Source organism: Ursus americanus, chromosome 13 (assembly GCF_024610735.1).
Source record: "Ursus americanus isolate L20-20 chromosome 13, mUrsAme1.1.p, whole genome shotgun sequence".
Taxonomy (NCBI): Eukaryota; Metazoa; Chordata; class Mammalia; order Carnivora; family Ursidae; genus Ursus; species Ursus americanus.
Window position 1 is genome coordinate 58,813,956 of NC_142139.1, and position 26,752 is coordinate 58,840,707.

General features: G+C 39.4%; 1 protein-coding gene across 1 annotated transcript in view; it reads left to right on the forward strand.

Annotated features, from left to right (window-relative positions):
• GALNTL6 (polypeptide N-acetylgalactosaminyltransferase like 6) overlaps window positions 1-26,752 on the forward strand; it is a 1,133,074-nt gene that overhangs the window by 910,488 nt on the left and 195,834 nt on the right. The window contains exons 6-7 of the mRNA XM_045799383.2: window positions 20,493-20,678; window positions 25,174-25,357. Of these exons, the coding sequence (XP_045655339.1) occupies window positions 20,493-20,678; window positions 25,174-25,357 (370 nt within the window). The remainder of the gene's footprint in view (window positions 1-20,492; window positions 20,679-25,173; window positions 25,358-26,752) is intronic.

Sequence of the window (26,752 nt, forward strand, 5' to 3'; positions counted from 1 at the left end):
AGACTAGTTGGGAGTGACAGACATTAAATCAACAATTACAGAGTAAAATGCAAACTACGCAACGAAAAAAGAGTGACTTTCGTGTTCCGTGTAAAACACTGTATTAAAATGCAGGCACTTGAGAAGTGCCGCTCCTTACATATTGGAGATATATAATGAGTTTAGCCAATAAAAGTGTTTTCAGCGAGGGAATTTGTTTTCAATATTTTGTCCTTATATTGATTTATTCTGCCACAACGTACCTACGAAGGATACAGACCTTGGCATGAGCTGGAGCCCTAAGCCCTAAGCCCTTGGGCCAATTGCTTATCCTCCACAGTCCCTAGTTTTCAAATCTATAAAATGAAGATGAATTTGAGGACAACCCTTGCTGCTTTGGGGTCCCACGAAACACACCTTTTGCTTGAAAGGCATCTTTCTGAACCTGTCACTTCATCGAACACAGCCATAAGTATTTGACATCAATACTCTTGTGACTTGCCTTTTTGTCCCCATTCAGATTTAGCTCTGGACTTGAGAAAGAAATAAAAAGGCACTTTCGATTCTGCTATACTGGTATTTACTTGACGTTTTTACTAGGAGTTCATTTTTGTTAGAAATCTTGGCAAGTTTCCGTCCATGAGCTTTTGATCCAAAGATCATAGGGCCTCCATAGCCCAAGTTACAGGTGCCGTAGACCGGTTTGGCTTTTCCATGTTGGTGTCTCTCCCAGGACAACTTGACAATATCAGAACCATTTGAGACATTGATTCTCCTAGAGGTGATATTTAGTTAGATTTCATGAGAATTCACCAGAACCCTGTGGTGAAAAAAGAAATTTTGTCTTAAGTACAAAATGAGCATAAATAAATGAAGGGTATTTCTCTGGCAATAGTACAATATAGGGCCAGGCTTTCAAAAGAAATCCCCTTAGAGTTAAAAGATTATGGCAGAAATTCATTTATATGTATATGCATATACATAATAATACACACACATATATATAATTCTAGATGACTAAAATATCCTAAAAATATAGATAAAAAACTAGTCAAAGGGGTTAGTTCTGGTAAGGAAAAATGGAGTACTGGAGGCATGAGGTGCATTTATTTTTCAATATACAGCCCTTTGTATTAAATAGTTCACCTGTGCATGTATTACCCAGCTCCCAGAAATACCAATATGAAAATGAAAACATTTAGAAATAAGAGCCACTAAAGGCAAAAGAGAGGAGATGGAGAACATGGCTTGTTTCGGTGTTTTGGGGTTTCCTCTGGATTCACATGTTGCATTGTTGAGCTTTTTTTTTTTTTTTTTTTTTTTTTTTTTTATAAGGGCTACACAAGCAGGGATTGTTTGGTTGGTTGGTTGGTTGGTCAGTTGTTTCATTTTTCACTGTGTTTTTATAATAAAGACCATCTCAGCACAGCTCACTCCCCACCTTTCTATGACTTCATTCACCAGACTTCACCTTTCCTTCCTCGTCTTCATCTATGTAATTCTTACTCAATCCAAGTTCCCTTTCAGAATCCTGATCCCATCTATATCAAACACTTTGAATAAATGAGCCCGATTTTGAGATACTAATGATCTGCCTACCTGAAAATTTACTATATCCCTGCTGAGTTCATAATCTACCAAACTCTGAGGACTGCGCCCTCTGTTTCCCACCATTCCCTGCGTTACTGCCTCGCACTGCATTTCTATTACATTTCATTTGTTCATAGACAGTTCAAAGAGAGGCATTGCATTTCTAGCAGTGACCATAACCTGTTCATTTTCAGCTTAAGTAATTAAATTTTTAATAACTTTTAATTTGCATTTGTTTATTCTCAACTTAATGAAATAACTAGGAAGTGCTGCCTCAGATTCGAAAGCACAGATTTGGTCTAACACCAATTCTGAGAGACAGGCAGAATTTACAGGCAAAATGATCTTTATAAGGTAACTGGGAAAAACAAACCTCTCTGGCAATGCTGGGCTTGTCTGTCCACAGAGAGTAGAAAAACCAACATCGTGTCTGTCTCCATTTGCAGCACACTGACTGCCCGTGGCCCCTTCCATAGATGAACTTCATCAAGTGTGAAAATAATCCTGGGACCCTGGGAGACACATCATTAGCGAGGAAAATATATGTCTTTGCTGCAGCTCAAGGAGATGCAGCCCATTTAAATGAAGATAAAGAGGGCCAAACAAAAGAATTACAGTAGAAAATATGTGGCTGGACTATCAATAGAGGAGACATAATGCTACCCTTTATCATTACTTGTCGTGCCGGCGACAGACTATAAAACAACCACTGCTCCACGATTCTGTACTCGTCACTTTCTGAGCCAACTTTTGCCTTGACAGATGCCTGGCATGTTTTAGACATATGATTTATTGCCTCATTTAATCAAGACTGTGAAGGAAGCAATGATTTTTTTTTTTTTTTTGGCAAATTACAAATGAGGCAGCTTTCACTTATTCTTAGTGACGGAAGTGATATATACATATACGTATCTATGTGAGGGTGTGTATGTGTGTGTTATATGTATATAAACATCTCCAAGAAACACCACTTATTTACTGCTTAGTAAGAAACTTAAATAATTTCTATTCCACCTGCCTGCCCAAAAAAGAGAAATTTATGCATTACTGTGGAATATACATGCAGTCATCCTGCATCACTGTTTTTCAGCTTTTATTGTCATGGCAAAAACCAGCCTGAGCAGATTCCAGGACTAATAAATGACCCTGCGATGGAGGTTATTGGCAATTTAAAGGCCGTATCACTTCATTTTGCTTCCCATTTTGCAAATATATTGTACATTCGCTTGGAAATTTCTTTTAAAATTTGGGGGAGTTCTGGCTTGACAGCGAAGGGGAACCATGCACCCAGCAAGTAAGCAGAATTTCCTGGAAATAATATTACCCATTTTAAAATGGCTCCTTGGCACATTGATTAAGTTGAAATGAAGTGCATGTAGCAAATGCTAGGTTGTTGTCTTACCTAGGGAGAAAAGAAACGCTTTCCAGAGTTCAGTGGTAAATAGGCAATTCATTTTGGCATAACAAGGAAAAGTGATGTTAACAGCCAGAGGTCACCAAAAGCAGAGATGGAAAAGACCTATTAGATCATTTTCTCCATTCCCTGGAGAAGAGGGCCAAATTATATTTCATAGTGCTGGGTCTAGTTTAGCTTTCAATTACTCAAGCAAGGGGCTTTCACCACTTCAGAATTTTTCCAGGACCTGTATCTTTCTTCATGATTCCCGCTTTCCTGGATGTATCAGTGAAGTATGAATCATAGAATCAACTCTGCGGGTGACCACAAAAGTACTCTGTGCTCACAATTAGACCTGCATGCCTCAGAACCCATTTTCTCTCCTCTGGCAGTGAAATCCAAAATCATTTCCTTGGTTATAGCTCCTTTTGTCCTTCCCTACCCTACCCCCAGACTTTTCACCTCGCATCCCTTTTACTCTGAGTCTAAACAAAGCTACGTCTTTGCAAGGGAATCCTACGAAACAAGATTCTTGCCAGTTTCCAAAGGTAACTGATCACGGCGTCTGGCACCTGCTATGCGTACAGATCCCCAAGACCATGTTGAATTAATGAATGAAAGGCATAGATTCAAGAGAAAATGGGAGGAGATGAAGTGGCGACAGCAAGTCTAGAAAACTCCTTCATAAATCCTACTGTGAAAATGGAGTCAATGAACCAGATCGAAGCTGGAGGAGGGTGTGGGTCAAAGAAGGCTTGCTTTTTAAGAAAAGGAAATTGCAACATTGTGCTTTGAAGATGGAATGACTCAGCAAAAAGACCATAAATGAGGATGCCGGGAAAGATGGCAAAAACAACAGGAGCCACGTTCTTAAGCAGAAAAGAGAAGCTGAGATTGCATGTGTGGATGCAGAGGATGGCCTTGTATGGGCGCCCAGATACGTTCATTCCACGTAACGGGAGCGCGTATAAGAGGTGTTGATGCATTGGCAATTTGGTGGTAAGAGAGGTGGTCTCAATTCTCTTTCAATAAAGCAGAGAATGGATTTTATGGCCATTAAAGTCCCCTTGGCCACTCCAAATTCTTTAACTTCCACTGAAAATAAGGACAGAGTTTTCAGTGTCTTCCCCTCAGGTAATGTGTGAAGACCGTTTGCTTACAAGGCTCAGGCCCTGCAATGCACTGCTTTCAGCTCTTGGAATCTCAGCGAAGGAAAATTATAGATTCAGAAAACATTTCTTCACAAATATGTTCATTACATATCATTTATAATAGTAATGGCTGTAATAATATAAACAACCTAAATGAATAATAAGGAAAAATTAGGGCACATTTAAAATAATACTTCAAGATAACATGGAAAATGTCAATGTTATATTCAAAAGAACAAGCAGGCTCTAAATACACGCAGAAAACAATAAAGGAAAATATGAGCAGTGACTGACCCTGTTTTTCAGCTTTACTGAGGTATAATTGGCAAATAAAATGAAAGGTATTGAAAGTATACAACATGATGATTTAATATACATACACATCGTGAAAGGGTTCCCTCTGTCAAGTTTATGAATATGTCCATCACCTCACCTATTTACCTTTTTGGGTGGTTGGGGGTGAGGACATTTAAGTTTGACACTCTTGGCAAATTTCAAGGATACAGGCAGTGTTATCAACTACATGAGATCCTCAGACCTCATTCATCTGATAACTAAAAGTGGGGCCTTTTGAGCAATCTCTCCCTATTTTCCCTAACCCCAGGCCCTGGCCATCACTTTTCCACTCTCTGTTTCCATGAATTTGACTTTTTTTTTTTTTTAAGATGCCACATATAAGTGGTACCATGCCATATTTGTCTTCCTCTGGCTTAGTAACAGTGATTGATTTGGGATGGTAAACCCTTAGTGATTTTTCTCCCTTCTTTCCACTTTCCTAAATTTTCCAGATCTTTTATAATAACGATATAATATGACCATAAGCACCAAATTCCCTGACCAAGTTCCCTCATACTTAAAGGATTCCTGATGGATACATCTGGGTTCAAGCCTTTTTTTTTTCCCTCCTGACACATAATTGCTGACATTTATTGAGTACTTCCAATATTCCAGATACTCTTTTACTATACAATCTCAGGCAAAAAAAAAAAAAAAAATTTTTTTTTAATTTTATTTATTTACCTGACAGAGAGCGAGACAGCGAGAGAGGGAACACAAACAAAGGGAGTGTGAGAGGGAGAAGCAGGCTTCGCCGCCGAGCAGGGAGCCCGATGCGGGGCTCCATCCCAGGACCCTGGGATCATGACCTGAGCCGAAGGCAGACGCTTAACAGCTGAGCCACCCAGGCGCCCCTCAGGCAAAATATTTTTAAGTTACTAATTAATGACCCCGAGATCTAGGATCTCATGCTCTTCAGGCTGAGCTAGCCAGGCACCCCCTCGGTCAAATTTCTTAACCTTTCTTTTTTTTTTTATTTTTAAAGATTTTATTTATTTATTTGACAGAGATAGAGACAGCCAGCGAGAGAGGGAACACAAGCAGGGGGAGTGGGAGAGGAAGAAGCAGGCTCATAGCAGAGGAGCCTGATGTGGGGCTCGATCCCAGAACGCCGGGATCACGCCCTGTGCCGAAGGCAGACGCTTAACCGCTGTGCCACCCAGGCGCCCCAAATTTCTTAACCTTTCTGACCTTCATTTTCCTCATTAGTAAATAAGCATAATTTTCTCCTATATAAAATGAGGATCTAATTAACTAATACATGAATGGATCTTAGAGTAGCTATTATAAGCGCTCAGGAAATGTCAACATAATAATTATTATTATGTTCATATATCAGTCTGCCATATTTTGCTGCTTATTCTATTGCTTTCTTTCATTCAAGAACGTGAGACACATTTTGGTCCTCTTAATATTTTCTTTTTTAAACTTGAAACCAAGACAATATCTTAGATGGTCCCTTTCCCTTCTGTTCTGTAATAGCATTATCAAGAAATGGAGCAATTCCTTGAGAGGACATAACCTTTAGCAGGTCAATTTTCCTCAACAAGGGCAGACAGCCCATTTCCTGCATGCCTCCTTCCATATTGCAGTACAAGAATATTGTTAGAAACTTGGAGTTTCGGTAGCCTTGGGAACAGGACCAATTCCCAGGTATTTAATTTAGTTCTGGTCTCATCTAAATTGAAATTTTGACACAGCATTTTTCTCACACTAAGGAATAGTTTAGAGGAATTTTTTCAATTTGTCTTTATTTATTGTGAAGTCAAGCCAAACCCCACAGGTTTTATGGCTGTTTTGGCAGTTCTTGGTGACATTATTCAATCACTCACACACACACGCTAATTTGAGGTCCCTATAATTCTACCCATGAAACATTGTCACCCAGAAATTCCAGTAGGCGCTTCTAAGGAAACCGAAGAAAAACAAAATGGCTTTTAGCATGTATACGTGAATCATACTAGGACTTTTTTCGGCTGGAAGAAATGCAGAATTGAAAGCACTTTCAAAGGGACAGAGATTTTATTGCTCCCATTTGGTATCCATGCTGGTATATGGCATTTTCATTTATTTGTCTTTGTTTTTTTGTTCTACCTGAATTTTATGCTTTTTCGCTTGTGGAAAGATCAATTTCTCCCTGTCTCAGGCATCCCAGCTTTGGTTTGTTTTTTGTTTTTTATCATTTTGAGTTTTCTAGAAATTGCTGAAGTGAATATAGAAATCCCTTAAATTCAGAGGTGAATTCCATGTAGCATGCTGATCCGATACACATTCGATTTCACTGGGAGCCGTGACTTCACCTTATTAATAGCCTGGTTGGTGTCGCTCACGTTACCCAATAACTGTTTAGGCCCAGAGTTTTCATTTCTCAACCTGAGTTTGTTTTAGGAAAACAAGTTAAGAAAATCATTAGTTATTTTTATGGGAAAAATTTACTCTTAGTCCCAATTTTTAGAGATGGTCATAAGAAATCCAACCAGCGCACAAAAGTCTTCTTGGCCAAACAGTGAATGTGCATGTGGGTACAAATAAATCCATAATTAACAGTAGCATTGATGTTGGAATACAAAAACAGTGCTAAAATCACGTGACTTGACATTCAGCAGAATACATGAAGATGCTGTTGAAGGAGCTAGAAAATTGAGAAATACATGAATGAGACCTTTACCGTTAAGAGCTTTAGAGGGTGAAAGCATAAATATGCTGGTTCTTTTTATTTTTTCCTTTGTTAAACATGCTTTTTAAAGTAGTTGCCTCATATCTCAAGATAAATATCTTTCAAAATGTGCATTTTTGATAGCCTGAGAGATTAAGGGAAGCATTGAAAGATAAGGAGTGAGTTCTCTTGGAAGAATGAGGAGAAGATAAGATATTTAAAGGATTTATTGGTAAATATGAGGGGATTCATTAACTAAGACAATTAAGTAAGAAGTGCCATTTAGCTCCCTGACAAAACTGATAATGAAAAAAGAAGATTGAGAGAAGGAAGAGACCTGCTGGTCATTGGAAGCAGCCCTGGGCCACACACCAGAGGAGGCCAGGCATGCAGAGAGGAACTGGTACAGACATGAGCAAATCCGATGGTGTTCACTCCATAGTCACAAGGAGTGTGTAGACTGGAAAGTAGCATCTTTTCAAATAAGGTATTCTCGATTAATCTATATTGCAGTGAGACAAATGAAACAAGTCTGGAGGCTTTCCAGGTATAATATAAGTCCTGAAACTTTTTTTAAAGTTTTAGTTATTTATTTGAGAGAGAGAGTGGGAGGGTCAGGGGCAAAGGGAGAGAGAGGCTCTCAAGCAGACTCCCCACTGAGTGAAGAAACCTGACACGGGGCTCAATCCCAAGACCCATGAGTTCATGACCTGAGCTTGTATCAAGAGTCGGACACTTAACCAACTAAGCCACTCAGGTGCCCCCTGAGTCCTGAAACTTTGGTGTCTATGATGCTTTCTTACTTTGATAGCTGCAATCTCTATATTGAAAGTATTCATCATTGTCAGTATCCAGACTTTTACTTCCTTATGGCATATTTGGTATTTAGTGGATTAGAAAGAGTCACTTTGGAGAAATTTTTTATAGTTCTCAAGACTTTTAGGTAGCTCTCAAGACCTTTGCTAAAGTGTTCCTCCATGTTCCACTGAAATGCAACTTGCTTAAAGATGCATTTTACAAAAAGGATCATAAGGACTTTAAAACTGAATAAGAACCCTGTCCGCTATTGACGGGACCGTAAACTGGACAGCTGTAATGGAAAAGAGTATGGTGGCATCTCAAAAAATTTAAGATAGAATTACTATCTGATCTAGTCATTCCATTTTGGGGTGTATTTCCAAAAGAATTGAAAACAAGGTCTTGAAGAGATATTTGGATACCTATGTTCATAGTAGCATTATGCAAAAGAGCCAAAAGGTGGAAACAACTCAAATGCCCATTGACAAAAAGAGATAAAGTAGTATGATGGAATATTCCACCCTAAAAAACAAAGAAATTCTGACATAGGCTACAAGATGGGTAAACTCTGAGAATATTATGCTGAGTAAAGTAAGCCAGTAATAAAAAGACAAATACCGTATGATTCCACTGGGTGAGGTATCTAGAGTAGTTGGACTCAGAGACACAGAAGGCAGAATGGTGGTTTCCAAGCGCTGGGAAAGGGGGAAGGGGTGGTTATTTAATGGCTATAGAGCTTCAGTTTACAAGATCAAAACATCTGGAGACTACACAACAATGTGCATACATGTAAGCCTACTGACTGACCTGTGAACTTGGAAATAACTAAGATGGTAAATTTTATGTTCTGTGCCGTTTATCACAATTAAAAAAAAAAACTGAATGAATGAAAGGAAGAGGTGATCAAGGTGAGCCTAGAGATTTGCTCTCTTATGTTAACATTGATGATTCAACTGTTGTTTGTGTAAAGTTTTCTTAATGTAACAGATACATATGCTTTTCTACAATTAAACTATTCTCTAATATTTATAGACTAAAGCCTAACACTATCTTCGGCAAAATTCTTAAATATTTTCAGGGTCAAACAGTGTAATACTGAATCCATAACTGTTTATTATGCTAATGGTAAGATTTTTACATTTGAGCATTTAGACTGAATTATCATGTAGTTGGTACAAATGGAAAATTGTAAACTACGTGGCCTATTCTTTGCCATAGAAAGAATGTTTAAAATCTAATACAACTACCGAATTATTAAAAAGCAGAGATTGTTTCCATTGTATTGAAATGGGTCAATTTACAGTGAGTTCAAAATACTCAGCAACTGTATTACATAGAAAAGACCTTTGAGTTTTACCCAGTTTTCATTTATAGTTTTTTCTTCTTTGAGGCAGAATTTACAGCACCAGAAGTAATAATATAAAGAAAATGATTTTGCATTACAGAAAATTTATTTGGCCTAACTTAGAAAGAATACAAAGTTCTCATTCTAAATTATATTTAGATTATGTCACTTTTATTCATTCACAGAAGTCCTTTCATTACCTTGACTTTCGAAAAATACAAAATGCTTGGAAAAATATCATATAATATAAAGATGAATTATTTGAGAAATATTTGAAACATCAGACAAATCAATTTTCAAATTGTCCTTAAAAAATACTGTGGAAAAGGAAAAATAGAATTCAAATAGTTTTGTTACAGCTATACATTACTTTCTCAAAACCAATGTAATTAATGAGTATACAAATTAAATTTGGATAAATGAACTGAAATAAAAGTTGCATCACAGATGTGGAGGTATTAGTATATGTATACATTTATATAGGCAGTTTTTAGGCTATTACCAAAATGTCAAAATATTTTGTATAAAGTAATCTATTATTTACCTTCTTGCAAAATCATTCTAAAATATATACTCTAAATATAAAATATGACAAATAAAATAAACATTTTATCTGGGGATCTCTCTCTTTCTCTTTTTCTCTCTTTCTTTCTCTCTCTCATTCACACACACACACACACACACACACACTCACACACACTGTTATTTCAGAAAAAGTTCTTAATCCTTATGGTGGTACCTATAATTTTGTTTTCACTTTGGGGGCCTTTACTCATAAGGTATACAAATAATCTTTGATACGTGAGCATTTCATGGGAGATTTTAAACTCATTTACAATCCAAAACATAGAGAAGGAAACTTTCCATGAGTGATGACGGGCACTCGATCTGTGGCTGTTTACTGCTCAGTAAGAGCCGGGCCAGGAGGTGGGCATATGAGGAAGTGCTGTGGCATTCTGTTTCTTTTCTGTTAGTCTGAAAATGGTACACATGTAAAGCTATTATGAAAATATATAATTCAATTGTTCTTTAAGCAAATGATGAAAAAGAGAGATTGAGAGAGAGAAAGAGAGAGGATCCCAAGGAACTTGCCTAGTAAATCCAGGCTTCCCTGATTTGCCAAGAGAAGACCTCTCCCTGAAAAGTATCCCAACCCTGTTATCTATGTACAAATATAGGGTTCTAAGAGTTGCTCAGAGAAAAGTATCAGAATTCTCCAGGTAAACATAGCTCATTATTTCTCACTATGATATTTTTGTGCGAGGAGAGAGAGAGATTTTCCGATACCGAGAGGATTTAACTAGAAGAGAAAATAACGTGAAATATGGGGGGGGGGAGGTGGAGCTCAGCTGAGCAGAGCTAGGCTGTGCCAGGGAAAGAAGTGGTTAGTCTGGGAGTGCCTCCCTGGCTGGGTTGATAGAGCATTCTACTCCTGATCTCCGGGTCATGACTTCAGGCCCCCTCTTGTGTGTGGAGCCTATGTTAAAAAAAAGAAAAAAGAAAAAAAATTAATAATCCCTTAATGTCATTTAATATCCAGCCAGTGTTCATATTCCCCAGCTGGTACAAAAGTGGGTGGTCTGACATGTGAAATTACCAACAACTGCTTCCCCTAGATTTCTCTCCACGTCCTGGTCAGCAAACTCCCAAACTGCCAAGGAGTGTTTAAGAGCTCTTCGTCAGTGGCTCTGTAAAGAACTGCAAAGAATCTGAGATTTCACTCTACTTACAAGTTAGCTAGTTGGCCTGCCACTGTCTAATGGAGGCAGAAGACATGAGAATCCGGGGTCAGAGACGATGAACATTAGTAGCGACAGCACAAGAAGCACGATCAGGGTGCCTGAGTCGACTCCCCTTGCCCCCAGGTCACCCAGGGACAAGATCAATGTGCGCAGATGCAAGAGCAGTTTGATGTATTATAGTGAAGGAATCGCGAATCTTTTATAACAGGAAGCAAGCATACAAAGGGAGACCATTTCTCTACCTTCCAAACCTTATCAATAAACCTGCCCTATGTTTCTGGAATGGACATGATCTCTGCCTTCCACGTCTATTTGCTATATAAACATCCTTGAAAAGATAACCTGGAACAAATGGTAGTCATGGCCTCCCTCACAAAACACAGAAATGCAAAAGACTTGTGAAGAATGGTATCCCATTCTTCCCTCCTGTGATTGTGCTGAGCCAAGGAATCTTTTGGGGGGAAAAAATCTCAAATTCTTTCCACAACTTGATAAAAATGAAATTGGTCAAAAGTAGCAACCACCCATTGTAGCCGAGATAGGGGGATATTTGGTATCTTGTAGGTTTCACGGTGACCTTGTGTTTTTCTCACTTTATTATGGTCTTTGAGTTACCTTGTTGGGTGTTGATGTCCTGTGGGATTGTTACCTCCACAGGACAAGATGGCCTTGCTGTGAGCACCAGACCAGTTCCCAGACATCAGAGACTGCTTTTTATTTTCCCAACTCTTAGAATCAGGATTCATATTAGATCCTCTCAGTGTGACTGGTTGATACACTGTATTTCTTAAGAATCTTTTAATCTTTAGGATTCTCTTTTCATTTCTTTCCTTTTTTCCTTTTAGTCTATTTGTTGAAGAAATCAAGCCATTTGCCCTGGGGAACTTCCCATCGTTTGAATTTTGCTGATTCTTCCCCTGATGTGCCATTGGACATATTCTCCAATCCTTTATTTCCTATAAATGGGTTGTTAGATCTAAAGGCATAATCAAATTCATTCAGTGCTTTCGGCAAGCATACTTTATAGGCAGCAATGTGTTCTTTCATTAGGAAGCACATAACTAGGTGATTGTAGCTCCTTTTGTGATGTTAGCAGCCCTTGATGCCTTGATCCATTCGTTCATTAGGAGTTGTAAAAAGATGACATTCTAATTCTGTCTCTTCTTTTTTTTTTATATGAGCTGGAATACGTTTTGTCTATATTTTTAAGTTCGGTGTCCCCAGCTATTTCCCAAATGACTTCAGAGGCCTTGCATGTTAAAAGAATAGAAAATAGGACATTCAGAGATAGAACCCAGTGGAAATCATAATAGAGGTAATTGAATATGGTTTCGCAAATGCTATTGCTTTCTAGGTTGAATTTTTTGTGTTCTAGAGATAATGTGAAATGTCTGTATTTGAATGCTATCAAAAGGGACAGATTTAGTGTGGTCAACCAGAAAATAAAGAGATCGACAGTTTTCTGGAGCTCAATGAGAGACTTAAAATCTGTAGACAGGCATACCTCCTTTTATTGTGCTTTACTTTATTGCACTTTGCGGAGACTGCATATTTTTACAAACTGAAGGTCTGTGGCAAGCCCACGTCAAGCAAGTCTATCAAGGCCTTTTTTCCAACAGCATTTGCTCACTTTGTGTCTCTGTGTCACATTTTGATAATTTTCATAATATTTCTTTGTCATTATTATTGTATTTGTTATAGTGCTATGTGATCAGTGATCTTTGAGGTTACTATTGCAATTTTGGGGGGGGGTGCCACAAACCCCACCTATATAAAGTGAACGTAATAGACAAATGTGTGTTCTGACTGCTCCATGACCAACACTTCCCCCATTGTCTCCCTCTACTTGGGACTCCCTTTTCCCTGAGACATAGGGAAGGGCTCAGGGAAGCTCAGGGAAGCCCTTCCCTAATATTGAAATTAGACCAATTAATAACCCTACCATGGCCTCTAAGTGTTCAAGTGAAAGAGTCACATGTCTTTCACTTCAAATCAAAAGTTAGAAATGACTAAGTTTAGTAAGGAAGTCATGTCAAAAGCTGAGATAGGCTGAAAGCTTGGCCTTTTGAATCAAACAGTTTATGATTGCAAAGAAAAAGTTCTTGAAGGAAAATTCAAAGTGATACCCAGTGAACACATGAATGATACAAAAGAAAAGCAGCCTTATTGTTGACGTGGAGAAAGTTTGAGTGGTTCATGTAGAAGACCAAACCAGCCACCACATTCCCTGATCCAGATCAAGGCCCTCACTCTCTTCAATTCTATAAAGCGTGGAAGAGGTGAAGAAGCTGCAGAAGAAAAGCTGGAAGCTAGCTTTTCATGAGGTTTAAGGAAAGAAGCCATCTCCATAACAGAAGAGTGCAAGGTGATCGAGGTCCTGGGATCAAGCCCCGCATCGGGCTCCCCTGCTCAGCAGTGAGTCTGTTTCTCCCTCTCCCTCAGCAAGTGCTGCTACCTCAGATCATTAATGAAGGTGGCTATACTAAATAATGGATTTTTAGTGTAGATGAAACAGCCTTCTCTTGAAAAAAGATGCCATCTTTGTAGCTAGAGAGAAGTCAATGCCTGGCTTTAAAGCTTCAAAGGACAGGCTGACTCTGTTGTTAGGGGCTAATGCAGCTGGTGATTTTAAGTTGAAGCCAGGGCTCATTGACCATTCTGCATATCCTAAGCTTTTAAGAATTATGCTAAATCTACTCTGCCTGTGCTCTATACATGCAACAACAAAGCTTGAATGACAACACATCTGCTTACAACGTGGTTTACTAAATATTGTAAGCCCACTGTTGAGACCCACTGCTCAAAAAGAAAGATTTCTTTCAAAATATGGCTGCTCATTGACAGTGCACCTGGTCAACCTAGAGCTCTGATGGAGATAGGCAGTGAGATTGATGTCATTTTCAGTCTACGGCCATACCACCCTGAATACGCCCGATCTCGTCTGATGTTATTTTCATGCCTGCTAATACAACATCCATTCTGCAGTCCATAGATCACGGAGTAATTTCAATTTTCAAGTCTTATTACTTAAGAAATACATTCTGTAAGGCTCTAGCTGCCATAGATAGTGATTCTTCTGGTGGGTCTGGGCAAAGTAAGTTGAAAACCTCTGGAAAGGATTCACTATTCTAGATGCCATTAAGAACATTTGTGATTCATGGGAAGAGTTCAAAACATCAATGTGAACAGGAATTTGGAAGAAGTTAATTCTAACCCTCATGGATGACTTTGAGGTATTCAAGACTTCATTGGAGGAAGTTATTAGAGATGTAGTGGAAATAGCAAGAGAACAGAATTAGAAGTAGAGGTGAAGATGGAACTGGATTTCTATTATTCCATGATCAAACTTGAACAGATAGGGAGTTTTTTCTTATGGATGAGCAAAAAAAGTGGTTTCTTGAGATGGACTCTACTCCTGGTGTGGTTGCCGTGAAGATTGTTGAAATGACAACAAAGCATTTAGAATATTACATAAACTTAGTTGATAAAGCAGCAGCAGGATTTGAGAAGTTTGACTCCAATTTTGAACGAAGTTCTACTGTGAGTAAAATGCTATCAAACAGTATCACACACTCTGGTGAAATAGGTTGTGAAAAGAAGGGTCAAATGTTGCAGCAAACCTCACTGTTGTCTTATATGAAGGAATTGCCACAGCCACCCAGCAGTCGGTAACCACCACCCTAATCAGTCAGCAGCCATCAGCATCAAGGCAAGACCCCCCCCCCCCAGCAAAAAGTTAATGACTCACTGAGGGTTAGCCCTTTTTAGGAGTAAAGTATTTTTCAACTAGGTATATACATTGTTTTTGACATAATTCTATTGCCTATTTAATAGACTCAGTATAATTTAAATAAAACTTGCATATGCACTCAGAAACAACAAAAAAAATTCCTTTGACTTGCTTTACTGCAATTTTGCTTTTTTTTTTTTTTTTTGTGGTGGTTTGGAACCCAGCCTCCAATATCTCTGAGGTATGCCTGTATTTCTCCTGTGTAAAGACTGTAGAAAAAGCCTCTGCAAGCCCTGCTATGGAGGGAGTTATTCTGAACATTGCCACTTGGGTTAAAATATACATACATAGATGCCCTTCAACAGATGACTGGATTAAGAAGCTGTGGTCCATATATACAATGGATTATTACTCAGCCATCAGAAAGAACGAGTTCTCAACATTTGCTTCAACATGGACGGCACTGGAGGAGATAATGCTAAGTGAAATAAGTCAAACAGAGAAAGACAATTATCATATGGTTTCACTCATTTATGGAATATAAGATATAGGAAGATTGGTAGGAGAAGGAAGGGAAGAATGAAGAGTGGGTAAACAGAAGGGGAATGAACCATGGGAGACTATGGACTCTGGGAAACAAACTGAGGGCTTCAGAGGGGAGGGGGGTGGGGGATTGGGATAGGCCGGTGATGGGTATTAAGGAGGGCACGTATTGCATGGTGCACTGGGTGTTATACGCAAGTGATGAATCATGGAACATTACATCAAAAACTAAGTATATACTGTATGGTGACTAACATAACATAATAAAAAATTATTATAAAAAAATAAAAATAAATATATAAACATACAACATGTGCCAATTGGATTAAGAAATAGAAAAATATATTCTCTAATGGTGAAGTACTTCTTGTCACTCTGATATAACCTCAAATTATCCAGAATACTGAGCATTGTACTTAATAGTATATTTTTGTTGTAAGGATTAACCAGAAAAGGAAGATATTTATGTTATTGTGTATTTATAGTCTATTACATTTCAGAACTCGTAACAACCAGCACATATTCTATGTGATCTGAAAGTCACGCTCTACTACATTTTGCCAACACCAAAGTATACACATCAAAGACATTTCGTCTCCATAGGTATATAATTAAATATAGAAATCCCTATCTCCAGATAAATAGTGTCTCCTTGCCCCTCTTGCGCTCCCCTTGGGATGTAAATTAGGGAATTGAAAGGAGAAAGAGGGGCTGGTGAACAAGTTACCGAGCCTCAATGAGCCACTGAGACAGGGCAGCTGTTTACTTGGCCTTTGGTGGGTCCTCCACTTGGGATACACTGGCCATGCTCTCTAATATTGATAGTCACTTGATTGTCCCTTTGGGATCGGTTCCTCAGAGGTAGACTAGAAAGCTGTCTAAATTCTGTTACTATATTTTTTCTGACATAATAAGCATAACTTATTGAACAGATGTAAATCTTTGATGAACTTACAGTGCTTCAAAGTCATTATTTTGACATCAGTAACAGTCTTACAGACAGTGAACCACAGGAGATTAGACAGATGCTGTATTGACCAAAGAAAATACCCTGGAGTTTGCTTTTTGACTAAATCTTTGATATGCGTTAGCTTTATTTTGATTTGACTCTTGCTTTCAAAAATGAGATATAGCCCAAAGACACACCAAAATACCAACCATTAGGATGCTTTTGTGAAAAAACTAGGTAGTCGATCTGGTTTGATCTACTCTGTAAGTAAAACTTCACAGTGGGAAACCATAGATTCATCGAACTAGAAGGAATATTTAAGACCAACTGGACATATTTCCTTCCTTATAGCTAAGGAAAATGAGGTTAAATGGGGTGGAGCGACTCACCCCATGGTATGTGGTCAGTCAGCAACATACCTAGAACTCACGTCCTCAACTCTTGACTGTGCAAATAATTTAAGGTGATTTTTTAGTGTTTAATTGCTACCCCTAACATTAAATATACAAATGAATGGTATATTCTCCATATAAGTTCATGGAGCATATGGGAAATCTTTAGAAAAAGGGGAAAATTCATTGAGAAAACTGCTAAATTTCACATTCACAGTAGCAAGACACCAAAATTTCACTTGAGTACAACTTTTCATTCCCTATTGCCCCACAATGATACAATAAACCCTGAGAAAAACTAGCATATTTGAAGTTGTGTTCACTTGTCCAGGTCGTCAGGATACCACTTAGTGGGTTTCAACTAGTGGTCTTACATTTTACTGGTTCCCCAAATAGCTCATCGTCCCTAAAGAAATCTGCCAGCTTTATAACAATACCATAAATTCTCCTGTCATTATTTAAAATTAAAGCTCAAAAGGGATCTTCAAAGATACTGTGCTTGAATTAAAATCATATAAAATCGTGTTTAAAATAAATTTAGTAATATTTCAGAAATGAATCTAGAAATTGTTCATACAAAAGAAATACCAAGTGTTCTTAATTTAAAGCCATCTCCACCATCCCTAGTAACTCCGTTGTATGAGAGTCTAATTTGCTAATTAGACTGATGATACCTGTCTTCGTTGTGAGTTATGGGTAATTAGAATTTACAACTGAACTACTGAAAGAGAATGAACCCTTCGCAAGGGCAGTCAACTGGATCATTATTCTGAGGCAAAGCAACCTAATGATTACTGCAAAATTCAAACTAGAAGAATTGATTTGAGCAATTAGGGGACTCTATTTGGGGTCAATCCCTTTGTGCTTTGTGGATTCATACCATACAATTCTTTTGGTACGTTAAAATGGGCTTTGATCGAGGAAAAATACACAGAATCAGATAATGTGTAGAGGGAGAGAGGAGACATGTAGAGATAGTCCCCCACGAAGTTTCAGAGAATTTCGTATAAACTAAAAAGTAGGGAAATCTAAACCCAAAGTTGTGACAACCACTCCCAGGTGATCAACAACCCTTTGATTCTCAAGTTAGACCCCCTGGGAAGTAACTGCTTTCTACAGCCATTTCCTCAGACGCAGCTACAGAGAATTAGTTCTCCTCTCCCCAAGAGGCCCCGTTAGTCCTTGGAGTCAGGGAGGAAAGAAGTACCTGCCGCCCAGACCGCTGAGACCAAGAGCGTCCTCACGGTGGTACTTGCCAAAGAACAGTGAGGCTTAATGAAAGAACACAAACACTGGGTGGGTTTAACAAATGTTCACTCTTCTCCATGCCCAACGACTGTTGTGACACCGTTTTCAGGAGACACTGTTTCTGTGGCCCAAACAACCAGTTTACAACTTATAGAATGACACCGGCTTGTACATTGGAGATACGGAAGGATTTCAGAGCCTGAATAAATTACAGTAGTGAGATATGGCATCTTCTTAAATGTTTATTACTGCGAGAGACCCTGACCAAACGCAGGTCTTTCGAGACTGGCATATAGAGAGCTCTGGGACTGATCACTTGCCACTGACTCATTGCCTTTCCTTGCACGACTAGGGTGCAGATCTCTGCTTTATTTCTGTAACAGGTTAGAAAGCTCCAGTCGTATTCACAGGTGGCACTGTCTTGTGAAGTTCCTTGGAATCTTTCTGCGCAGTTTGCACAGAGGGGCGCAGGGGAGGGGTAAGCAAAGAGGAGAGGGGCAGAAGGTAGGCCCTTGGCACGGCACGCCTGTCTTAAAGAGGTGGAGACACTTTGCAGCCAGCCTTTCTGTTGAGAAACTACATTCCCACCATAAAGTTGTATGTGCTCATTGATTGCTGGCCAAAACCCTTCATTCTCTAAATTTTCAATAAATAGAAGATGACGAATTATCAAAATCTCACCAAGAAATAAAAATTCTAGATTTTTCATCTTTCAGGCTGAGTATTCAAAGGCATTTCTTTAGCTAGAAATGCGGTTGTTTCTCTTCATAAGTATATGTGACTTAGGAGGTCTCCAGTTACTGACTTAGTGAATGTTTACTAAACGAGCGCTGTGAGGTCCCTGACCAAAAGCGGGACCCTCCCCACGACACTCCAAGAGGAGAAAATCTCCTGATTCCCTGTATTTTGTAGGTGAGGAAATTCAGGGGAAGAGAATATATTTCATATATATTCATATATTGCACTGGTACTGACCTCCCACCTAGGTCTATTCTGACTTCAAATCTGTAATCTTTGCTTTCTGTAGTCTGATCTCTATGGCTCTGTCCGTTACAGGAAGAGCAAAATAGAAGGAAACCTATTTTGTGCTAAAACACTCTTGTGAAAGAACCTACCAGGATTTTTTCATAGGAAAAATTAGAAAACTAAGTAGCTTTTTACTTGATCTATTTGTAAAGCCTAGTTATGGGGCAGTCAGAAAAAAAGGAAATTGAGTTGTTGGGGTTGTTTTGTTTTGTTTTGTTTTGTTTTTTGAGAGAGAGAGTGCGTGAGCCTGTGCACGCACAACAGAGGAAGGGGAGAAGGAAAGGGAGAGAGAAAATCTTAAGCAGGCTCCATGCTAAAAGGGGCCCAATGCGGGGGTGGATCTCATCACCCTGAGATCTTGACCCGAGCCAAAGTAGAGTCGGACATTTAACAGACTGAGCCACCCTGGAAATTGAGATTTTTTTTAAACACTTCATTAATAAGAAGAAGTAAAAATAAAAATAAAGGCTTATGTATAAAGAAATTCCAACATGAATAATTCTGACATCTATTAAATTGGATCGCAGGGAAGGGAATCATAAATCCTTACGTGAATCCCTATTGCTACAGATCATAGGAGGAGACTTCATAATAATATTGCCTTTGATTGCACACACGCAGAGAAAGTTTGAAAGAGGAACTACAGAACATACTGCATACTAAGATTCTGTTTCTGTGAATATTAGACGTTACTTGTTAGAAACTCCAGCGAAGCCCTCCTAATGTTTTAGATACGAGAGAGCGAAAGCACAGGATGTAAATTATATGAGTACAAATTCCACAGTAGACACCAGACACACTTATTTGGCATTAAAGATCTAGGATATTGATGCATTTTATAACAGCCAGGAGGAGAGATCTTTTTTCTCTGTTAAATAAGCTATCTGATTCGATTTGGTTCCCACAGTTTGTTTTTAATTAGGCAAACAGACATTTCTAAATTTTTGTTTTCTAATCTTAAATAGCTAAGTTCAAAATGATTGTGTAGTATCTATCTGCCTTCCTCTTTTCACATCTCATTTTAATGGCAAGTCGGTCACTTTTACACTTCAAATCAGAAGCCAGAAGCTGAACATCTTCATTAGTTTGCTATTACCCTGTGGTGGAAAAATCTGTTTGGTTCTTGTTGATTTGAGAGAGGTGATTTTTTTCTTGTGGTTTTACATGCATTATTTTCAAAACACAGAAACTAGGCATGGCTTTGCTGGAAAGAGCCCTCTTATTGAAAAGAGCCCAGATGCTGGAATGTTCATTTGACTTTACACAGCAGGAGCCAGAGGGCCAATGCCCATCATGGCGAAGGCTGGCCAGGATTAAGCATGGTGGCACTGGCCGACAGTAATCACGTGGTACAGCTCTCGTGGGTCTGTGTCTTCTAGTATTCAAACAAAGGGCAGTATTTGCAGTTTATGAAGCTTTTTGGAAAGTACAAAGAAAGAAAAACCTCTGGGCATGAAATCTGATTAGCGTCTCCTCTCGAGGTGAAGAGAGGAGAAAAAAAAATAAGCTCAGATGCATCATCCACGTACACTTAATGCATAAACACCCACGGATAATTCTGTTGCAATTAATGTTTTGTGTTCTTTTCTACATTCTCTTCTTCATTCCTAGATCACTTGAAGGATAAGTTAGAAGAATATATGGCCCGATTTTCCAAAGTAAGGATTGTTCGCACCAAGAAAAGGGAAGGGCTCATCCGGACCCGCCTCTTGGGGGCGTCTATGGCGAGAGGAGAAGTCCTGACGTTCCTGGACTCCCACTGCGAGGTCAACGTGAACTGGCTGCCCCCGCTCCTTAGTGAGTACGCATACTGATGGTGGCCTTCTGGGGACCAGCAGGGCCTGGGGAATCTCCCTCCTTCAGAGGGAGTGTGGCTTGCTTCTATTCAGTTTGCAATGGACAAAGGCGAGAGATCCCTTCTACGGTTTTTACAGTGAGAGCTTTGAATTCTGTCTAAACCACAGCTGAGGACAAACAGGAAACTAGAAAACTGCATTAAAATTGCCATTTTAGGTACTACGAACTGCAGTCTAACTTAACGTTTGAAATGGTTTCATTTAGTTTATGTTTTTATAATAATTTTTTATTATATTATGTTAATCACCATACAGCATATCCTTAGTTTTTGATGCAATGTTCCATGACTCATTATTTGCGTGTAACACCCAGTGCACCATGCCATATGTGCCCTCCTTACTACCCATCACCGGCCTATCCCAGTCCCCCACCCCTCTGAAGCCCTCAGTTGGTTTCATTTAGTTTAGACCTTCTCCTTTATTGTAGTTACAGTGGCTGGGTAAATACTAAAAGAAAAAAGTATTTTAAAACACTATCTCAGGTCGCCTGGGTGGCTCAGTCAGTTAAGCGTCTGCCTTTGGCTCAGGTCATGATGCCAGGGTCCTGGGATGGAGTCCTGTATCGGGCTCCCTGCTCCGAGGGGAGTCCGCTTCTTCCTCTGCCCACTGCTCCCCCTGCTTGTGCTCTCGCTCTCTCTGACAAATAAATCAATAAGATCTTAAAAAAAAAAAACAACTATACAGTAAGATTAAAACATACAAACACACACACACAGTTTAACAATTATTATAGAACTGTTAAGAAATGAGGAAAGAAAATTATTCAGCCCCGGAATACAGTTCAAGTGCCCTGACGTTTTCGTGGATTTATAATGCCAGTTGTCCTTTCCACTTCCGGCATCTGTCTAGAGACCCAAATATATAATCCCCCAAGTTTACAGAGGACCCCCTCAAACACTCAGAGCTACTATCCAGGTGACACATCTCCCACGCTCACAATATGGCTCAGAGCTGGGAAAGAAGCAGCCTCTCTGTCACATCACACTTGAACTGTTAGAAACATGGAAGAACTAAGAGTCATTCAGGCTAGAAAACACATGCGTGGCTCAGTTGGAGCTTGACTATTTTGTTTTTTATTCCACCATGAAGTCAGATATAAAGTCCAGTAGTGGGTGAGGAATAAATTGCCAGCCTGAAAAAAAATATATATGTTTCTAAAAAGTTCTTGATGTGCACATACTGTACTCTTTCTTATTCTTCCAGATTTCGCTAAATCAACTTTTATTGTAAATATATCCCTGGCCTTGGAGCTAAAGCCAGTAAAAACCGCCTTTACAATAGGCTGCCTCAGAAAGAATGATTTGCTATTGACTACTGTGCAGGATTTCAGCTAGAACCAGCAAAGCTCCATTAGTGAAAGATGTGGGGGGGAAATCAATTGAAACTGTGTAGGATTTAAGACAGGAAATGACCAGCAACTAACACCCCACCACATCCCCCATCCACACGCATCTACACAGACGACTGCCCAGCCGTCGTAATCAACAGGAATGTCTCAGTGCTCCTACGGCCAGAGACTCCTCTGAGCTTTTAATTAAAAGTACCTTGTCCAAGGACATAGCAATTTAGAGTTTCATCAGCAACAGTGAGATTCCTGCAAACTGAATTTGACCTATATGGTGTTGAATACTCAAGGAAGTCAGCAAAAGGCCTAATTTATTTATGAACCAAAGCAATTCCTAAATGCCAATTATCAAGCCTCTGATTGTTCATATGAATCTAACAGGAAAAAAAAAGAGAGGGAGAGAGAAAATAAAGAGAAACCCACTTTTTCTCATTAAAGCATTTCATTTCCTGTAGGCCTGATGGATAAGAAATGATTCAAGCTCAGGATCACTATCTTTTTTTATTTTCCTCCATCAGTGTCCTGACACATCATCCAAAGTGAAAAAACAGGCGGAGCCACACAGTTTCTTGGTTCATTTTTCACCTTGGGATTATACCTGAATTTCAATTTCCCATTAAGAGTCTGTTTGTTTGATCCCTGGAAATTGAAATGTAGGCACAAGCCTTAGATGAAAAATTAGTCATGCTGCTTTCACCCCAAGCTAGAACAGCTGGATGAGAGCTGAAAGGAAATTTGAAGGGAGAGTTGACAGTTAATTTAACAGACTCATTCTCTTTGGGTCACCTTGGGACTCCTTGTTGGTCAAGAAACTTGTAAATCAACCTGATTCTGAATTTGATTGAAGAAAGTCACTGAAACCTTAATACTAAAATACCTGCGGAGCTGCTAGGGGAGAGATTTTGGACACAGCAATGAGGCCTTTCTGCCAAAGACATCTATGGGGAAACACCACTTCGATAAAGATTAAAACCCATTACAAGGCTTTCCCAGGTGCAAATGGATGCTCATAGGGTGCTTGCTGAACCATCACCTGAAATAGGGCTGGGGTCTCTGTCTACCAATTAGCTGAAATAATAGGAAGGTAATCTCCAGGCTCTCAGAGGCCCCCCGGGGCCGTGCTGTTTACCCTGCCGCACACCAGCATTCCATACTCCCCTTGCCCTGTTTCATCTTCTTTCTATCACATTTATCACCTGCGAACGTACTAGGTAATTTAGAGATTTATTATGTGTATTGATTGCCTTTGCTCCATTGCTAAAGACAGGGATTTTTACGGTTGTTATTCACTGCTGTGTTCCCAGAACCTAGAAAAGTGGCAAGCATATAATTTCTACTCAATAAATAGTTGTTGAATTGGAAGGAAGGAAGGAAGGAAGGAAGGAAGGAAGGAAGGAAGGAAGGAAGGAAGGAAGAAAGGAAGAAGGGAAGGAAGGGGCAGGCATGTAAATATGCAGGGAAGATCTTCTACAGGATTCTGTGGTTTCCCCCACCCTGCCTTATCAGGGTCATCAAAATAATAATACTGAAATAACCAAACCTCATTTTTTCTAAAAGATACGTTTTTTAAGATATTTAAATGTATTTTATTCCACATGCCACATCAGATTGTCCAATAACCAGAAAGCAGATGTTCACATTTAAAAGTTCTGTCAGACAATATGTGTGTTATAATAAATACCGACCGAGTGCACATTCTTGGGAAGGAAATACGGTTGGCCCCTTAGACAACACAGGGGTTAGGGGCACCAACACCCTGCACAGTCGAAGATTCACGTGTAACTTTGGACTCCCCAAAAACTTTACTACCAATAGCCTGCAGTTGACCAGAAGCCTTACCAGTTGCATAAACAGTCAACTGACACTTACGGTGTATGGTATATGTATTATATACTGTACTCTTACAACAGAGTAAGCTAGAAAATAAAATGTTATTAAGAAAAGCGTAAGGAAGAGAAAATACATTTGCAGCACTGTCCTATATCGAAAAAAATCTACGTATAAGTGGACATTTGCAGTTCAAGCTCGTGTTGTTCGACAGTCAACTCTACGTCAGCTGTAGCTGTTTCGGGTGAGGCAAAGTGTGCAAATGCCAATTCCCTGTGCTGTTAAAGTCTCACAATAATAATATCCCCATGGAAAAGGAAGTAGCTGGAACTGAAAAAGATGTCACACGAGAAGCACCATGGAGAACTGGGAAGACCACGGGTTTTAGGATTGGACTGTTAAGCAGGCGTTGCATCCTGGGTTTTACTCTCAAAAGATGAGGGACCTCTGACAAGTTATTTAACTTCTCCAAGCTCAGTATCCTCATATGTAAATTGAGAATGACAAGGGCAGCCACCTTACTGGGTTGCTAGGAGGATGAGAACTAGCTCAGGGGTATAAACCCCTTAGCAGTTGCTCAAGAATTTGCTAGTAGCAGGAATGGTAACAGTAGTATCAGGCCATCTAATGCATTTTTGGATAGAATGAGAAAAGATAAAAACATATAGCTTTGATAAACAGAGTCTATATCAAAGGACGATAGCAAAATAGACCTTGGCAAAATCTCTGGTAAGCCCGAGAGCAGAGAATTCTGTGTGCGATCTGTCAGCATGTAGTGGGGGAGCAGCCATCGTGACCCTCCTAAGATTAGAGGCTAAATAAAAGAAGCATGAAGTTAAATATTTACATTTTGGACCCTCCAGAAAGCAGGACAATATTTTCTCAGCAAGCTCCCGCTGTATGCTTGAAGGAACACAAGTACTGTTTATTCTCCACGCATGTTGGATGCACTATAAAATGACAGATTGGGGACAGGTCAGAGCAAAAATGCGACAGGGGTAGAGCTAAATGGACTTCTGCAAGTCTCTCTGGGACATAAGTTTCTTAAAGGAAACTACGACAACACTAATTGTACGTAATTACTGTCCCATCACGTTAAGTCCAGCCTTGGAAGAGATTTCACAAAGTGCTCGAACAACCCCGGGAAACCGGGCTGCAAGCAGCATCCCTGCATTAGGAAGGATCTGTAGGCTTCTCTTGGCTGAAAAATGATAGATGGCCTTGGCAGGCATGTCATTTCCTATTTTGTGCTTTCATTTTTCAGACCAAATTGCACTAAACCACAAAACCATCGTGTGCCCCATGATCGATGTCATTGACCACAATCACTTTGGGTATGAGGCACAAGCTGGGGACGCCATGCGAGGCGCCTTCGACTGGGAAATGTACTACAAAAGGATCCCCATCCCTCCAGAGCTCCAGAGGGCAGATCCCAGCGACCCTTTCGAGTGAGTAGCAGCTGAGGGAGGGGCCGCGGGAGCGAGGGCAGGTAACTCATTTCAGGCACGTGTCGGCTTGGGACCCATGAGGACAATTACCTCTAACGTAATGGATGAAAACAGGTGGCAACAATATCCACACCTTGGAGGAAAGTCAGGCCTACGAGTTGTAGCAAATTACAAGCTGCACTGAGTACGTGGATCATGCCTTGCCGAACTTCGCGAAGCAGCAGAGTGTGTAGACGTGAGAATCAGAAAAAGGCAGAGTTCACTGAAAATGCAGAGTCCCCAGCTATTCTCTCTCAGACGTTCTCTTCCTCTTCTCAGTTCTCTCTTTTCTTTTGCTTTTTCCCTAAAGAATCATTTAAATTAGCTATTTTACTTTACTCTTAGTGGAAAATGATATAAAGTACAAAGCGGTATTTAAGCCTCTGTTTACACCCTGTTGGGAATTATGAGAGAAGGCGGTGTTTTTGAGTAGGTGCTCGCATAACTTAAACTTGGGGAATTCAACCAAATGATATATCCGGCGTAAATAATCTTTGATAACCCTGCCATTAATTTAAACTCTATATAGATAAGAATTTACAATCATCTATTGGTCTCTACAAAGTTAAGTCCTTTTTTCTTTTTTCAGTGTGGACATGAGATTTGTGCATGTCAAGAAAAAGAAAAAATATATATATTTGCTTTAGTTTGACCAACTCTTAGGACGAGTAATGGGGAATGGTGACCTTTTTCCACAAGTTAGCCCAGAGATTGCCCAATGCGTACTATTACTTATTTCTCCTGCTTCACCCTTTTGATCGCATTAAAATTTTCACAAATTTTGAAACTATCATATATTTTTTCTTAGGACAAGAAGAATATCTGTGATTGAGGCTTTGCATACTTTCTAAGGGTGTGTTTAAAATGTGTTAAAATCAATATTGTCTTTTCATTAATAATATGGGCAGTAAAAGTTTGCAGTGGAGAAGCTCCCGAGTATGAAAACCACTTCTGTAACACTAACCCTTTAAACTACAAAAAATACGTGATAAACAGCAGGAAAACGCTTCTTGCAATTCTAGTCTCTGGAAAGATAACCTCTCGGGAATGCGGAGAGGATTTCAGAAGACATTAGCCTGATGAAAAGGGAGAGGTAAATGATTTCTTTTGTAATATGAAGCACACTTATCAAGTATCCAGAATTTCAGAAGGCCTCTTCCTACTCTGAAATTGCTGGAGAGTTTTTGAGAAGAAATAATAAAGGCCCGTTGTTACTCTTCCAAATGTTTTGGCCAAGATTTCAAGGATATTCAAAACTACTAGAAATGTTCTTTAGCGATAGAGTTTCCAGTAAGCATTTGAAGAGGGCCCAGCTGGAGAGATGTTCGTCAGGCTTTCCTGAAGTTAACTATGGGA